The sequence below is a fragment of the Prionailurus viverrinus genome, chromosome E2 (genome assembly GCF_022837055.1).
Source record: "Prionailurus viverrinus isolate Anna chromosome E2, UM_Priviv_1.0, whole genome shotgun sequence".
NCBI classification, from domain to species: domain Eukaryota; kingdom Metazoa; phylum Chordata; class Mammalia; order Carnivora; family Felidae; genus Prionailurus; species Prionailurus viverrinus.
The window spans coordinates 49,730,054-49,747,729 of NC_062575.1; the positions used below are offsets into that span (position 1 = coordinate 49,730,054).

At 53.6% G+C, this 17,676-nt stretch overlaps 1 protein-coding gene across 4 annotated transcripts in view; it reads left to right on the plus strand.

Moving 5' to 3' along the window:
- GRIK5 (glutamate ionotropic receptor kainate type subunit 5) overlaps window positions 1–17,676 on the plus strand; it is a 58,767-nt gene that overhangs the window by 28,367 nt on the left and 12,724 nt on the right. For 3 of the 4 annotated variants that reach the window (XM_047835855.1, XM_047835858.1, XM_047835856.1), the window contains 3 exons: window positions 11,195–11,311; window positions 11,508–11,617; window positions 11,996–12,169. In XM_047835855.1, the coding sequence (XP_047691811.1) occupies window positions 11,195–11,311; window positions 11,508–11,617; window positions 11,996–12,169 (401 nt within the window). The remainder of the gene's footprint in view (window positions 1–11,194; window positions 11,312–11,507; window positions 11,618–11,995; window positions 12,170–17,676) is intronic. The other variant, XM_047835857.1, reaches the window with a different exon arrangement.

Below are 17,676 nucleotides of genomic sequence, written 5' to 3' on the forward strand. Positions count from 1 at the left end.
AGGCTCAGCTGCCTGCCTGCCTGCCGTGGGATGGCCAAGTACACGGAGATTCGTGCGGTACTCGGGTTCTCCCGGCCGCAGCCACAGCAGCAGCCTTTGTTGACTCCACACCACACGCCGGAGGCTTTTCAAGTGTTACTTAATGATCCTAACAATCACTGTCCTCCCACTGCTGCTCTGGGGCTCAGAGGCGAAGGGATTTCCACACCACCCTCCCCTCCCACGGGGCTGCAGCCAGGTGCCTCCGACCTCAGGTCCTTCCCAGACACCCAGCAGGTACTTGGCAAGCTCAGAGTGGACAGGATGATGCCCACTCACGCTGGCTTTCTGAACTGTATTAACCCCACCCCATGAGGAGGGCCTGGTCTCAGCCCAGTTTTCTCTAATGGAGAGAGTGAGGCACCAAGGTCCTATGTCTAGGCCACACGGCTAGTGACCGGCAGAGCCAGGGCTGGCCCCCAACAGGCTGGCCCAGAACTGATGAGTGACTTCCAGATGGAAGCCAGCCCGGGGCACCGGAATCTTCCCAGTCACCCCACCTGTCCCCAGGCCAGTCTTGAATTCCGGTCCGTTTATTCCACCCAGTGGCCACTGCTGGAATTGGCCTTCTCCCTGTCCTCACTGCTGTGGCCGTGAGTTCAGGCCCCGGCCCCTCGGACCTGCCTCCTCACTGGCCTCTTGGCCTCCTAGCTCTCTCCCTTCTGGTTTGTCCCCCAGTAGGATCTTCTACAATGCCAGTCTGACCTGTCACTCACACGTTGTAGCCATAGTGCCCCACACCATAAAGTCTGTGCCCACAGGCCCCGCCCTCAAGGGCAAAGCAGATATCTTAGGTTGGTCCAGGGAAGCAGACTCTGATGTGGAGATTAGCAGGCAGGAGGCCCCCCTTGGAAACCAGCCTTGTGAGGGAGTGAAGGAACCGGCCTGGGCAGAGTTAAGACTCTGCAGTTACGACTGGCTCTGTGGCGGGGGAGCTGGAGCTCTGGAGCCGGAATGGCCTCAAAGACAGCCCCCGAGGTGAGGGGCAGGACTTTAAATGCCCCACCGGCCTGTCATTGGAAGGGGCTGTCCTCAGGGAGGGTCAGTGCCTTGGGCGAGGAAGCTCTTCCACCCACAGAGCTGAGAGGGATCAGCCACCAGCACCCTTGGCAGCTGGGGCAGTGAGTGCCCCATCCTGAAGGACGGTTGGGGTGGCCTCCGCGGAGACCCCCTATGGCCAGCAGCTAGTTACAAGTCAGGCGGAGCCAGCCTCAGGTACCCATGTGATCCCCGCGCAACAGGTCGCCTCTCTGAACTCAGTGTCCTCTCTTGAAATGGAGATGAAATTACTGCTGTCACAGAGTCTTGTGGGGAGTGGGTGAGGGAGAGCACAAGGTCCCAGAGCAGAGCCTGGATCACGGGGCCTTGCGGGTAAGGAGTTTGGATGTCATTTTCTGTTTTCTTTTCTTCTTCCTTTTGATATTTATTTTTGAGAGAGAGAGCGTGTGCGCACATGTGCGAGCAAGGGAAGGCCAGAGAGACAGGGAGACAGAGAATTCCAAGCAGGCTCTGTGCTGTCAGTGCAGAGCCCGATGTGGGGCTCAAACTCACGAGCTGTGAGATCATGACCTGAGCCAAAGTCAAGACTCAGGCGCTTAACCGACTGAGCCACCCGGGTGCCCCCTGGATGTTATTTTCATTGTGTGTGAAACCAGTGGAAGGATCTACGCAGGAAATGTGATGTGATCTCATTTGTTTCTGCTTTATTTGTTGAGGTAAAATTCATATCATGTAAAATGAACCACGTTAACGTGTATAACTCAGCGGCATTTAGTATATTCACAATGTTGTACAACCACCACCTCTACCTAGTGCTGAAACATTTTTGTGACCCCCAGAGAAAACCCCATACCCATGAAGCAGTCAGCTCCCATTCCCCCTTTCCCCAGCTCCCAACAACCACCAGTCTGCTAACCCCTGCCACCAATCTCTCTGTCTCCCTGGATTTACTTATTCTAAATATTTCATGTAAATGGAGTCATCCAATATGTGGCCTTTTTTGTGTGGCTTCTTTCACTCAGCGTCACGTGTTCAAGGTTTACCCATGTTGTAGCATGGATCAGGACCATATTCCTGTGTAGGGCTGAATAATGTTCCATTGTACGGACGTATGACCTTAATTTTCGAATCATTTAAAAATGATCACTCCAGCTGCTCTCTTGAGAAAGAGCGTAATGGGAGAAGAGTAGACCCAGGATGGTCCATTTAGAAGTCCACTGGAGGGTTCAGAAGGCAGAAAGAAGGTGGCTTATACTCCAGTGCTGGCCATGTTGGGTGTGCTCACAAGGGAAAGAGTCAAGGGTGACTGCAGGATGTGGCCTAAGCAGCTGGGTGGGTGGTGAGTCTGGTTTCCCCCATGGGGAGGACGTTGGAGGAGCTGTTTGGTGGATTTGGGGAAATAAGAGTTGTCTCTGGGGATGGGTTGTTGGAAGTGACTCTCTGAAATTCAAGAGGAGAAATACGGATTTCATTGTGCAGCTGAGCATGAATTATTTAACTCATCCCCTGTTTGGGTGGTTTCCAGTTTTTGCTAGTGTAGACAATGCCACCATCAACTGGGCTGTGGATCTGTGGGTGTCTTCCTGGAGGATAAACTCCAAACAGCGGAAGCGCTGGGTCAGAGAGCGTGAACGATGTTGTTTAAGTGGAGACTGCCAGATGGATGTTCGAAAACGTTCCGCCAATTTGTATTCCCACCAGAAGTGCACGAGAATGTCAGATTTCCCACACTTTTGCCAACAAGAGGTATTATCAATCTTTAAAAACAACAACAACAAAAAAAACCCAAAAAAACCTCTGCCGATCGGAAAGGCCAAAAATAATACCTAAATGTTTCAACCTAAACAGAGTGTTACATAGCTGTATACTAATCCCCATGTGGAGAGACTGTGATTTAGCGAAGCCTTTTTTTTTTTTTTTGTATTTAGTTGTTTTCAGGTATTTTTATTTGTCTTTATGCACCCAAGCACGGTCTGCATTGCAGCTGATTAGAACTGATTCTCTGAATAGAATGACGAGGTAAAAGAGGAGGTCCCTTCGTATGGCTTTTGTTCTATATTATCCAGCCGCTTTCCGGAAAAGCTTACAGCAGTTTCTATACAGGCTCCCCCTCCCACAGAGGGTTGTGATTGGCTTTTAGATAGACAACCCCCACCCCTGCCCTGCTGCCTGCTGTCATTTTAATTAATTAATTAAAGTTTTTAACGTTTATTACTTTTGAGAGAGAAAGAGCGAGCTGTGTGAGCCGGGGAGGGGCAGAGAGAGGGAGACACAGAATCCGAAGCAGGCTCCAGGCTCTGAGCCGTCAGCACAGAGCCTGACCCGGGGCTCGAACTCACAAACCGCGAGATCATGACTTGAGCTGAAGTCAGACCCTTAACCGACTGAGCCACTCAGGTGTCCCCCACCATCATTTTTATAGATGGCGGATCACTTTGATTTTTCCTGGTGGACCACAGCAGGCCTTATGTGGTCAGGTGATAGATGGAGTCTGAGCCAAGCTCCACTCAGAATGGGTCCGATAGGTCCTCAGACCCACCCTGTGTTTTCCGTGGTCCCACTCGTATAATTGCAGCCAGCGGAATCCCACACTGGCTCGCTGAACCGTGGAGTCGGGGCTGTTACCGTCAAAGAACTGAGCGGAAGCCCCTAGAATTCCCTGTCCTTCCCAGGATAGTAATCCAAAAGCAATTCTACGTCCTTTGGGGGAATTGCAGAGATTAGTGCCGCCATTAACGGCTTGAAAGAAGCAGAGGTAGTGATCTCATCCCCAGTCAACTGGCCGGTTCGGCCTGTGCGGAAGGCAGATGGATCTTGGACAAGGACTGTGGATTATTGTAAATGTAATCAGGCGGTGACTCTGATTGCGGTGGCCGGACCAAATTAAGTAGCTTTGCTGGAGGAAGTCAACACAGCCCTTGGCAGCTGGTGTGAGCTACTGACCTGGCAAATGCTTTTTGAGGTCCACCAGGAGTCTTCAGTCTTGCCTCCGGGTGATACCTGTTTCCTTGCTTTCTGCCATCACATAGGCCACAGAGAACTTGATGTTGACAGTGCACCCGGGGTCACGCTGGTCTGCTCCACTGGCAATATTACACCGATCAGAGCTCGTGAGCAGGAAATCGCGTTTAAGGGGGTTGGCAGTCAACGTGCTGTTGATATCAGCCGGTCAGGATCCAATCTGGAGACAAAAATAGCACCAGGTACTTGAATGGAATCCCAATGGAATCCCTACTTGAACAGAGAGGATTTGGTGTAAAGAATTGTTACCTGAATGTAAAGTTGTTAACCAGATAACTGGAAGGGTAGAAAGCGAACTAAGGGATCACAGGGTGGCAGGAAGCAGCCACCATCCTGAGGGCCTAAGGGGACAGGGGAAGAAGTTGGAAAGATTAACACTTAGAAACTCAAAGGGCCCCACGGAGCTGAAACTCGGACTTCTGAGGAGGGGGTGCTGTTTGTCTGGTACTGGTGATGGTCGGGTGGGGCTTGGGGATTTGGGGATAAGTTGTGTGCTGGTTCAGCCCATTTACTAGAAACCCACACGGCTTTTCATTTTGAGGGAGGCCCAGAGCACGCGAAGACCGCTGCAGGTGCCAGCTGTGTGCAAGCTGATCTACCACCTGGGCCTGATGACCCAGCAGATCAGGGACGTGCAGAGTGCTGGTGGCAAATAGGGACACTGGCACCTGGAGGTGACTCACGGTGCAGACCTCTGGGGTTTGGGAGCAGATTGTGCCCTCTTCTGCAGATTAACTGTTCTCCTTTTGAGAAAGTGCTCGTTAGTGGGCCCTCCTCGAGGCTGAACCGTGCGTGACCCTGCGGCCCGAGTGCTCTCGTGACCTGGCTGTCGTCATTTCTGCATCAGTCAGGGTCCTCCCAGGACACAGGTTGTCCCAGAGAGTCATTCACTAGGAACCAAGTTGTTAACTAGGTAACTACGAGGGTAAAAGTTGAATTCCAAGGCAGGCCTCAGCAAACTTTTTCCTGTCAAGGGCCAGATAGGAAATCTTTTTGGCTTTCAGACCATACTGTCACAACTACTCAACTCTTGTGCCGGGTGGAAAGCAGTCATAGGCAATAAATACCTAAACAGTTGGGCCTGGGGGTGTTCCAATAAAACTTTATTCACAAAATCAGGCAGATGGACCGGACTTGGCCTGAGGGCCGCAGTTTGCACACCCTTGCTCTCCAGGTGTCATGGAGGTTGCAAGGCGGGAAATGGCTGCTTCCCTAGCTCTGAAGGAACTCTTCTTTAGAGAGAAGAACCGAAACTGCTGGAAGCTTAAGAGGCAGGTGCTTGCTGGCTGGCGCTGGCTTCCCCGAATGGGGCTTGGTGAGGCCGATGAGGCCCGTTCTACAAATGCAGGGAAGCCACAAACTGGATTAAATGCTGCCCTGGGAGGATCCACTGAGAGCAAGCCCAAAGGAGCAGGCAGGTCCCTTCTTCCTCCAGCCTTGCAGCGTCCCGCTATCGCCCCCTATTGGCAGAGTCTGACAGAGAGCTGATGGCAAAACAGAAACAGCTGGGATAGAAGGCTTTTGGGGCTGGGGGACAATCACGAATGCTTTGGTTGGTTGGCCTGTGGGCATTTAGACAGCCCTATCTATCCCATCATTTCTACAGGTGGCTCATCCTTTGGATTTCTCCGGATTTCATTCCAGAGATTAAATGTCAGGGTCCCCTTGTGGAGGAAAATCTTCTTTAGGAAATCAGTGACTGTGCTAGGAAATTGAGGGTGAGGAGGAAGAGGTAGGAAAGGGGGTTCCAAAGGCTCTGAGAGGACCTTAGAAGGAGCTTGCAGTTTAAGGATGGGTCTGTCCTCCAGAGTGAAACCCAGATCTGACCACCTAGCCCCACCCCAAGTATCTCCACGGACTTCCTTAGCCCCCAAGACGCCCACTTCCACTCTCGCCCCTGTGGTCTGTTCTTACAGTGACCAGATCACGTCATCCTGCTCACACCCTCGATGTAACGTCCTCTGTTGCCCTTGGAGTAGCATCCAGCCCCCATCCCATGCCTGCCCGGCCCAGCAGGGCTCTGTTTCCTGCTCTGCTGCATTGCCGGCCCCTCCCAGGGGCTCTGGCCACCCTGGAAACTGCAAGTCCCTTCCCATCTCGGGGGCTATATGTGCTTGTCCCTCAGCCTGGAACTCTCTCCCTAGTTCTTCTCGGGCCTCGCCCCACACTTCCTCCACGTTTGTACTCCAGACCTCCCCGCGGTGGGGAGTGCATCCAAACCAGCGTCTCCCAGCAGGCTCGATCACGTTGCCCTGCTTTGTCTTCATAGCACCTGACATTATCGGTTTACATTCACTGCTGGATTCCCAAAGCTGGAATCGTGCTTGGTCGGTGGTGGGTGTTCTGCAAACATTTGTCAAGTAGGCAAATGAATGGATGGACAGACAGAATGGGCAGCGTGGCTGCCGCAGGAGGTACATGGAGCAAGATGGCGGGTGTCTAAGTCTGTGCTCCTGTCACGGGATACCACGGATGGGGTGGCTTGTAAACAACAGACATTTATTTCTGTCAGTTTGGGAGGCTGAGCAGTCCTAGATCAAGGTGCTGGCGGAGTTGATGTCTGGTGAGGGCCCTCTTCCTGGCTCATAGCCATCTTGCGGTGCCTCGTATGGTGGAAGGGGCGAGGGAGCTCTCTGGATGGAATGGGATAAGGGCACTGACTCCACCCTCGTGCCCCCCTCACCTCCTAAAGGCCCCACCTCCTCACACCATCATGTTAGGGGTTAAGATTTCAACATGCGAATTTGTGGGGGGAACACAAACATTCAATATATAGCAGGGGGTGAGGCTGGTGAGGTAGTGAGGGGCTGGGTGGGGCAGGGCCTCAGGGGCCCCGGGTGAGGAGTTTGGATGGCAGAGGAAGGAGAATGAGAGTTGTTGCTGGGTTTAAGCAGGACTGCTGTGACCAGGCTGTAGTTTCTGGGGTCCCTTGAGCCGTTGGCTGGACTTTCCAGTCCTGAGATGCTGGCATCTGGGCAGGAGGAGGGAAGTGATTCCAGAGGTGTTAGGGGAGCAGAATCAGGACAGCTTGGGACAGAAGTGAGGGGTGGGGGGTGTGAAGGGGACCCCAGGCAGAAGCCTGGGACAACGCTGGGGACAGGGTGGGGGCCGAGTTTGCTGTGTGTTCACAAGAAGTTCAAGGACCTGCTCACTCTAGTCATTTGCAAAGCACCCATCTCCTGAGCTCCCTGGGACCAGAGAGGAGTTGCACACCTGGACCCTGTCCTGAGATGCCCCCGGCCATGGAGGGTGGGGACAGCGGACAGGTGACACTCCTCAGAGGGGGACCAGTTCTGAATCCTGGGGTCAGCTACATCCAGGTACTTACCCTTACTATGTCTCTGTTTCTTCAATGGTGGGAAGGACAGGGTCCCTCTGGGGACTATTCTGGGGAGGGGATGCCCCAAAATGGTGGCCATGGGGTACATGCTGTGTAAGTGTGAGCCTTTAGACCCATGTGCGGCTCCATGAAACACGGAAGGAGGGCTATCTCTGCTTGGGAGGCTCTGGGAGGCTCCCTGAGGAGGGGTGACATTCCCAGGCTCTCAGCAGAGGAGACAACGATGCCTCCAGCTGGCCCTGCTTTTGCAGGTTTGGTAGCAGAAGCCGAAAAGCAAACAGATCTTTTCCAAACTGAGCTCAATGCTATGATAGATCAAGGGGGGCCTGGCATGTGGGGAGCCCATAGAAGGTGCCGCAGAGGAGGGAGGGATTAAGGGGACCCTGTAGGAGTGGGTGGGTCCAGTTCTGCAGGGCAGAGTGGGGTGCCTCAGGCGGAGGAAGTGGTGTATTCAGGGATACAGAGGCCAGAGAGCAGCTGGCGCGAGAGGGAGCCAGAGGCCCAGGGATATGGTGGGAACTTTAGCAGCCCTGGGTGCCATCCAGAGAGGCGAGGCTTGGCCAAGCTCCAACAGTATTTGTTGGGAAGCTCCGTGTAGGTTGTGCCTAACCAGATAGGCAAGGAGCTTGTAATTTAGTAGGAAAGACAGTCCGTTAATAAGCAAATGGCAGGCTCATCTTCACTAGTGCTAAGCAGGATATAAAGCAGGATATAGAGTGTCCAACTTCTGCTCGGATCATGATCTCATGGTTCGTGGGTTCAAGTCCCGAGTCAGGCTGTGCGCTGATAGTGCACAGCCTGCTTCAGATCCTCTGTCTCTCTCTGTCCCTTCTCTGTGTGCTCAGTCTGTCTTTCTCTAAAATAAATAAACATTAAAAAAAAAAAAACCCAGGGTAATGGGTAATATGAGAAAGAGGACCCGGGGTGGAGGTGAGTGCGATCTGGATGCCACTATGGGGAGGGCTGAAAGAGTGAGGTATGAACTAAGCCTCGAATATTGAGGAAGAGCTACAGAGCACATGCAAAGGCCCTGAGGAGGGGAATGAAACTGCATATTGAAGAACAAAAGGCAGCCATTGTAGCTGGAACCTAGTGGGTGAGGGGAAAGGGCATGAGGTGAGGCCAGCATGCAGGTGGGTCTCACATCACCTGGGGCCTCTTGGCTGGAAAAGGGCTTTATTTTAGGTGCAGTGTGAAGCCACCCAAGAGTTTTAAATAGGACTTTCCCTTTGGACTGTGGTATTCTTTTTTCTTTTTTTTTTTAATTTGTTGAACATTTATTTATTATTGAGAGACAGAAAGAGACGGAGCATGAGCATGGGAGGGGCAGAGAAGGGGGGAGACACAGAATCGGAATGTGAGCTGTCAGCACAGAGCCCAACATGGGGCTCGAACTCACAAACCGCAAGATCATGACCTGAGCCGAAGTCAGACGCCTAACCGACGGAGCCACCCAGGCACCCCTTGGACTGTGGTGTTCTGAGTGGTGGCTGGGGGGCTGGTGAGCTGGCTAATGAGGTTGTCAGGAGAGACACATCGATGGTGGGGGCCTGGAGGGGGGGATGGAGAGAAGTGGACAGATCTGAGTTGTGTTTTGCAGCAGAACCACTGCTCTTGCTGCTAGAGATGTGGAGAATTCGGGAAAGGGAAGGAGCAGGTTTGGCCTTGGTGTGAGCCTTAGGTGAGGTCTCCAAGTGGGTGAGGAGGCTAGTGAGCAGAGCAAGGGATGGGACAGAAAGGAGCTGGGAGCCCGTTAGGGAGGAAGTAGGGTCCTGGCACCTGACCCAGGGACCACCAATGCCCTCCTGAGCCCATCCGAGAAGCCACTGCCTCCTGCCTTCTGAAATGGAGACTCGGGCCCCCCGTGGAGGGTCCTCCCAGGGCACACCTCCCATGGGCACCTATAAGTAATAGGATTCCTGTGTGAGCTGACGTTGTTCCTGGCAGTTCACATATTAGTCAGAAGAATGGCAAGTGCATAAGGAGGGGCAAAATGCTCCTTACTGTCCCCATCGAGGAATTCCCCCAATCCAGCCAGGTTTTGGGCCCCTGCCATACTTCGCCGCCTCTGGATTCTGCTCTGGGGCTGTGCCCTCTCCCTGCCCTCAAGTCACCCTGAGGCTGGTGCCATCTCCCTCCCCGCCCCAGTTCTGTCCAGACCTGTATTACCTCTTGTGTGTGCCCAGTCTCAGCCCCTCCTGGGTGAGTGTGTGTCTCTTCCTGGGCCAGTCTCCTGGGACCTCTGCTCTTATTTCAGCCCTGCGGGTGGTCTCTGCTTGAATTTGGAGTCAATTCTGGGGCCCGGTTGAGGCCTGGGGGAGAGTCAGTATGCCTGGAAGGGATATCCTGGGAGCCGGGTCCCAATCCCAGGACCAGGAGAGCCGTGTGAGACATCTTGCCCAACCCTCATCCCCATTTTGCAGATGAGCAAACTGAGGCCCCGAGACGTGGAAGCCCCTGCCCGAGGTCACCCAGCGAACTCAGGGCAGAGCCGGGGCTCCCCATTCCCGCACCGGGCCCTTCCCAGCGCCCTGCCTTGCCTGCTCCGTCATGTATGTACGCATGTGAGGGCCGCGTGTGCCAGTGTGTGCCCCGCGCGCCTCCCGGGGAGGCCCTTCCGCCGTGTGTCTCCGCCCCTCCCCGCACTGTGGACAGGGCATGAGTCTGTCCGCCTGCACCTGTGTGGGTGGTGCGTCCCTGGGTCAGCCTGTGTCTTAGCACGTGTGTGTGGACGTGGTGTGGTGTGCACACGTCAGTGGTGGCAGAGACACGGCCGTGCACAGTGCTCACGGGTGCCATGCGTGTGTATGTCTGTGTGGCGGGGAGGGTGTGCGGAGCGCTGGGTTTTTCCCCAGTCTTGTGTCCAGCCCACAGCTGAAGGCCGGCCGAGTCCTCTTGAGCTGGAGCAAAGTGAGCCTTTCGGATCAGGGTTTCTGGGCGTGCCAGCCAGACCCTAACCCAAACCCTTCTGCGCGTCCCACCCCACCCGCTCCCCACCCTCGCCACCTCAGACCCGGACCCCTGGCGCCCCTCCCCCACTCGAAACCACGTGCAGCTCCCCCCAAGGTCATTCCCTCCGTCGAGCTGGGCGCTGGTCCTGTGTCTGGGGGGCGCCTTCATGCACACGCGTAGGTCACCAGTGCCTGCCGGTGGCAGGAGAGTAGAGGTCCCACCTCTGCGTTAAGGTCCCCAGCTCCTGCCTTTGCTGACTGGTACCTTTGCCTCTCTGAGACTCAGTTTCTCCATCTATAAGATGGGGCTAGCAGTGGCCCTCTGGGAGCTGTTGGAAGGAGGATTCAAGGTAATCTATAGAAAGTGTCACCTAGTGTGGAGCCTGGTGCAGAGTCAGTACATAGTACGTGCTCCGAGTTGTTGACTCTGAAGACAGAAGTGGAAACCAAGGCCTGACAAGGGCCCTGAACGGGTCACCATCCGGGCGTCTCAACACCAATGCCAGGCTGTCTCCAGGACCTGGGTGGTGGGGGAGGTGGGAGATATGCGGGTCGGTGGGGGGTGTTGTTAAAGCAAGGCCTTAGCAATGAACGTGACAGGATGGGGAAGGGGCCTTGGGAGCCTCTTCCGGCAGACGTGAGATGACAGGGTTCCAGTTTTGGGCCCAAGGTGCCATTCTGGACCTGGTGTAGGCTCCTGGCCCCTCTGTCTTCATCCTTTCTCTTTGCCGGTCTCTCAGCTTCTGCTGATCTCTCTCTCGAGAGCTCTCTCGGGGCGTTTCTCCCTAACTGCCCGTCTGTCTCCCTGGCCCACCCCTCTGCCCCCGCCCTGCTTCCCCTCCAGCAGAAGGCAGACCTGGCTGTGGCCGCATTCACCATCACAGCCGAGCGGGAGAAGGTCATCGACTTCTCCAAACCCTTCATGACCCTGGGGATCAGCATCCTCTACCGAGTGCACATGGTAGGGCTCCCCTGGAGACGCGGAGGCTGTGGGGCAGGAGCCTGGTGGTGGGCACGACACCTGTGTCCCCAAGGGCAGCAGAGGCTGCGGGCTGGACCTTGATGGGCCACTCGGGCTCACGGGCGCCTGGCGAGGCGGGGGCTGGGGATGCAGCTGAGGTCAGGGCGGCCCCGGGCCTCACTCCCTCCCCCCACAGGGCCGCAAGCCTGGCTACTTCTCCTTCCTGGACCCCTTCTCCCCTGCCGTGTGGCTCTTCATGCTTCTCGCCTACCTGGCCGTCAGCTGCGTCCTGTTCCTGGCCGCCAGGTGAGTCCACTGCCTGCTGCCCATGAAAAGGAGGCGGGGAAGAGGCTGGGGCCTCCGTGACTGACCTGCACATTCTGTCTGGGCCTCTCCCCTTCCCCCCACTTCCATTTTCTCTCTGTCTCTCTCTTTCTCCCTCTGTGTCTCTCTATACATCTCTTTCTGCCTTTTCTGTGTGTGTCTCTCTCTGTGTTTCTTTCTTCCTCTTCCCTCTGTGTGTATCTCTTTCTGTTTCTCTCTGTCTTTTCCCTCCTTTTTCTTACTGCCTCCCCCCCCACCCCATCTCTTCACATCATGGTGTCTTTGTCGCTTTCCTCTGTTTCTCTCCTTTTTTTCTCTACCTTGGCTCCATCCACCCCTCGCCCCCGCGTCTCTTCACAGGCTGAGCCCCTACGAGTGGTATAACCCACACCCGTGCCTGCGGGCACGCCCCCACATCCTGGAGAACCAGTACACGTTGGGCAACAGCCTCTGGTTCCCTGTAGGGGGCTTCATGCAACAAGGCTCGGAGATCATGCCCCGGGCGCTGTCCACACGCTGCGTCAGCGGAGTCTGGTAAGAGGCCTTCTGTCTGTCCCAACCTGGGTGGGGAGGGCCCCTTCCAAGCCTGGGAGGATTCTGGTCCCCTTCCGGCAACTGTGTGGTGGGGAATGGGGTGGAGAGAGCTGAGCCCCAGCTCTGCCCGGTACTAGCCGTATGACCTTGCGTAGGCCACATCTTCTCTCCATGCCTCAGTCTCCTCATCTGAAAACTGGGGATAAAATCCCCATGCCGCAGGATTCAGTTGGGCTGTTGCAGAAAAGTACTTCTTCTGACGTGACAATTATAATTGGAACAGCATACAGATGGCTATTGCTGACTCGTACACACGCAGGCAGTCACAGAGACTTGGGGCAGCCTGCACGGTCCAGGGACGCATACTCCTTGGGGAGTCCCTTGGGGACCCCAGTAACCTGGACAGAGCCTATTTAGCCCCCATCACAAGCTCCAAGAAGTCACATGTCAGAGACCAGACACTGTCAACCTGTGTCTGGACCATGGTTTTTTAAATGTCTGTTTATTTTTGAGAGAGAGAGCCGGGGAGGGGCAGAAAGAGAGAGGGAGACACAGAATCCGAAGCAGACTCCAGGCTCCAAGCTGTCAGCACAGAGCCTGACACGGGGCTTGAACTCACAAGCTCATGACCTGAGCTGAAGTTGGACATTTAACTGACTGAGCCACCCAGGGTTTTTAAACATTTGAATTAGTTAGCAACATTTAAAAATTGGGCAAATCCACTCACAAATCCAGACTTCTCACTCTTCTTGAAAATTCAGGAGCACCGGATAGGCCAGCATCTTCCTGGTCTTATGCATGAGAGGGCTGAGACCGCGTACTCCTCCCAAGGCAGGGCCAGGCCAAGCGGGCTCTCTCCCCGGGGCCACTCACCCCGGTGCCACCTGAGCCCAGCCTCCTCCCCAGGCCCTTCTGGAAGAGTGTTTCTTCCTCCCCTCCTCCCTGTCAGTTAGAATTCACGCATCGACAGTCATTCACCAGATGCTTCTCAGGCCCCTCCTTGTGCCAGGCACTCAGGTGAAGAATCCGGCCTCGAGAGGCAGAGGAACCCAGAATAAATAGCTAAGCAAATAAACAGACACAGGAACGTCCCATTTTGTTCCAGGAACAAGTGAATCCCAAAGACATTGTCTCATTCAAAACTTGTTCCCGACTAACCTTTAATGGGTGCAGGTTTTTCTGTCCCAACTGAGTGGGACGAACTACCACAGAGCAAGTTGTCGGCAGTTCACTTGGCCCACTGTCTTTGACCCTTTTGGGTATCGATGACATTTTTTGGGAATGGCATCATTTCAAGTGTTACATACCCTGTATTAGTTTCCGATCGCTGCTGTAACAGGTTACACAGGCTTAGTGGCTTCAAACAACATAAACCCATAAACATCATATGGGTCTGGAGGTGAGAAATTGGAAATCTCACTGGGCTAAAGTCCAGGTTTTGGCAGGGCTGGGTCCTTCTGGAGGCCCAGGGCAGAATCCATTTCTTTGCCTGTTTCAGCTTTTAGAAGCCACCTGTACTCCTTGGCTTGTGGCCTCTTTCTCTGTCTTTAAAGCCAGTAGCATTGCATCCTCATATCTCTCTCTGTGGCTCTAACCTCCTTCTTCCACTTATAAGAACTCTTGTGATACCACTGGGCCCACCCAGATAATTCAGGAGAATCTCCCCCAACTCACATTCCTTAACTTGATCATTTCTGCAAAGATCTTTTTACCCTATAAGGGGACAATACCTCATGAGTTCCAGGGCTTAGGATGTAGACATCTCTGGGGGCGGGGCAAGATGAGGAGCTTTCTTCTGCCTCCCACATACCCCACCTGCAACCTACCGACATTGTCAAAGTCACACACGTATCAACATGCATGCAAACTACTAAATGAAACAAACAGGGCACAGTGAGAGAGAACAGCAGGGAACGTGGTCACTCCGGGAAGCCCCTTTGAGAAGGGGACACCTAGGCTGAGTCCTAAAGGCTAAAACAGAGGTGTCCACGCCCAGGAGAGGGAGGAACATTCCAGACAGGCCAGAGACCTGATGTGACAGAGACGGCCACATCCTCAGGCCAGGTGGCGGACCGGTGACCTCCTCTCTGCAGGCCGTCCCTTCTGCTCCTGGGTCAGGGACTTCTTCAGCTGGGAGTTCTCTGCCTGTACCCATCACCGTCACCCTGGAAGCTCCCAGTCACGCCCCCTCTCACTGGAGACTTTGACCCCAAGCTCACTCTCGTCTTCACTCTCAGCCCTCCCACACATTCGCTCGGTGAGTGGATGTTTCAACAGATGTTTGTTAGTTTTCAAATGTGACCCCAGCACGGTGACTCGGCAGTCCGGGGCCAGTATCCTAGGGGACTTGGTTGCCGGAGGGCCCTGAACCCACCTCCTGAGCCCCTCATCTTCAGTGTGCATTGGGGTCCCAGCCTCCTACAGCCACACCCAAGGCCTCGTCATCATTCAGGACAGCTCTGCCTCAAAACCAATGTGTGTGTGTGTGTGTGTGTGTGTGTTTTCTTTTATTAATTAATTGATTAATTAATTATTTTGAGAGAGAGCGTGAGTGGGGGAAGGGCGGGGGGGGGGACAGAGGATACAGAGTGGGCTCCACAATGACCGCACAGAGCCCGATGTGGGGCTCGAACTACAAGGTCATGACCTGAGCCAAAGTCAGACACTCAAATGACTGAGCCACCCAGGCGCCCTTCAAAATCCATGTTTTTGAGGTTATGCCTGACCTCAGCCCCATCCTCTCGGGCTCCCCCTTGGTCACTCTCGCAAAGTAGTCATTGGGGCTCCCTCTTTCCTGTTCCCTGAACCCTGCGTACTTTCAGGTCCATCCACCTCAGGTAGGCTCCTAGGCCGTGTCTTCAGCCACTCTTTTGCTGTTTTCCTCAACGCCTCCTCAAGGCGTCCTGTCCTCAGAGTCCTCCTGGCAACCTCAGATCTAGGCAGCAGCTTGGCTCTCCCTCCCCTGGCCCCACCAGGGTCACATAGGACCCCCTTACTGACGCATCCAGTACATGCATATAGGCCACCCTCCTTCTAGAAACTCCTTGCTTCCAGGCTGTAGTGGCCCTCTGGTTCCCTCCTCCCGCTTTGGATCCTCTGTTTCATTTCGCAGGGGCCGGCGGGGGTGGGGGGGTGGTGACCACCCTCGCCGTCTCTCACAAGGAGCTCCTCATTCCACACCAGTGACGTGACAGTACCTGCAGACCCAGCACCCTCATTTTGTGACAAACATTTTGTAGCATCTGCTTTCCTACCCTGATGAAATTCAAGGGTAATATATCTCCTTACACACCTACGTACACATGTGATTTGAAACAAATTGGTAATACGCCCTAATCGCAATACAAAGGGGGGAAAGGGGAGTGATCTATGATAGAGTAATAGGATAGTGATGCATAAATGCTTGGGCGGGGCTGTGCTAGAAGACAGAACGCGGGAGTCAGGTGGCTGCATTCGCTTGTAATGGGTACATTGGAAATTACGAGAAGGGAGACCATTTAATAGAATCATGTGGACACCTGAGACTTGACGATTTGAGCTATTCGGTAAATGAGTGTGTTTGCACAAACACAAATCACCATGCACGTGGCGATTTACTAACACAACTGTTCCAAGAGTCTTGATTCGGTGACTCAGATACCGTGAGCAGGGCTGCTGTGTCAGAGGCCTGAGCTCCAAACCGGTGAGGGGTTCTTGGCAAACTTTCAAACACAAGAACATCTGGTTGTTCCTCAATCTGAACAATGCATGCGTTTCTAGAAATTTCGGTTTCTGTTATAACCATGCAGACATTTTTTTGGCTTTTGTCTGCCAAGGAGTGAGGGTCAGAGAGTCGGGTACTGGATTTTCCCTGTTGTTTAGACTGGACTGCATTGCTGGACACCTGCCCCCACCCAACAACACCAGGAGCCACTAGGGTGCCCAACACCTAACCACGTGTCTTCCTCAGACGCCTCCCAGGGGGCTCTCCACTCTGTACGCTCCGAGGCCTTCTCATCCAGCCCTGGTTCCCCTTGCATTTTGTAACTGATGCTTACCAAGTCCTCACCTCCAGACCCTCCCCATGTGTGCTCTACAGGCATCCCCAAAATAGCTTGTCCAAGATGGAGTGCACATCCTTGCTTCCAATTCAGACTCCCCATCTGTGTCCCCCTGCTCTGTCCCAGTGAGCACCCCCACCCCCACCCCTGCCCAGTCATTATCACCAGTCAGCCATGCTGTATCCTTGGGGTCAAGGTGGTACCTGCTATGTATTAGGCACTGAACAGTTTTGTCTTGAATGAATGACATTGGCCCTTGCAGTGGGTTTGAAGGGACTTGGTTTCTGGAGAGTTGTGTCAGACCCTGGGTCTTTGCATGTCGGGTTTTGATTTTCTTTTGCGGGAGGCTGTATTATTCATCCCTCTGTCCTCTATTCCACCCCCACCCCAGGGCCTAGCACAGCGCTGTACATGTGTGCTCAGCAGAGGTTAGCTGCTGTGTTTGTTACTATCTGCTGGAGGGGGTGAGTGGGTCTGGGAGGCTCTCCCAGCCTCTCCCTGTCTTCATGCCCCACAGATCTGGACTATCTGCAGGGAACCCGGCCACGCTCACCTGCCAGGCAGGAGGCCAGAAAGGGTCAGGGTAAGACAAGTGGTTGCTCTTGGGCTCCATAGCAAGGCCAGTGGGTGCCTCTTCTCCCAAGTCACCAAGATAGTGAGCGCACACACGCACGGTGCTCCTTCTGTGTCAGATGTGACTCACTCTTCCCACAGCCCTGTGAGGGGCAGCCTGTGACTGTCTTAGCTCACAGGTGAGTCCAAAGTCACACAGCTAGGCAGTGATAGAACCAGGATTTGTGGATTTTCCAGAGATCTTTCTGTTATTGATTTCTTGTTCAGTTCTGTTGTGGTCAGAATATTCTCTGTAGGATTTTCATCCTTTGAAATTTATTGAGACTTGTTTCATGGCTCAGCATATGGTCTATCCTGGTAAGTGTTCTGTGTGCATTTGCATAGAACGTGCTGTCAGTGGGCGCAGTGTGCTATAAATGGCAATTAGGGCCAGTAGGTTGATAGCGTTGTTCAAGGCTTCTATATCCATACCGATTTTCTGTCTGCCTGTTCTATCAATTATTGAGAGAGGGGTGTTGCAATCTCCACCTGTAATTGTGGAGAAATCGTGTCTATTTCTCTTTTCAGTTCTAACAGTTTTTGCTTCATGAATGTTGAAGCTCTGTAATTAGGTACATAAATGTTTAGGATTGTTATGTTGTCTTGATTAATTGATCCCTTTGTCATTGTATAATGCCCCCTCTTTATTCCTGGTAATATGCCTGCTGTGAAGTTACCTGTATTTGATATTAACATAGCTACCCCAGCTTCTTCGTGCTTAATGTTGGTATAGCATATCTTTTCCCATCCCTTCACTTCCAACCTACCTGGATCATTTTATGTATATATGTATGTATGTATGTATGTATGTATGTATGTATGTATATTTTTTAGGGGGAGAGAGAGAGGGCACAT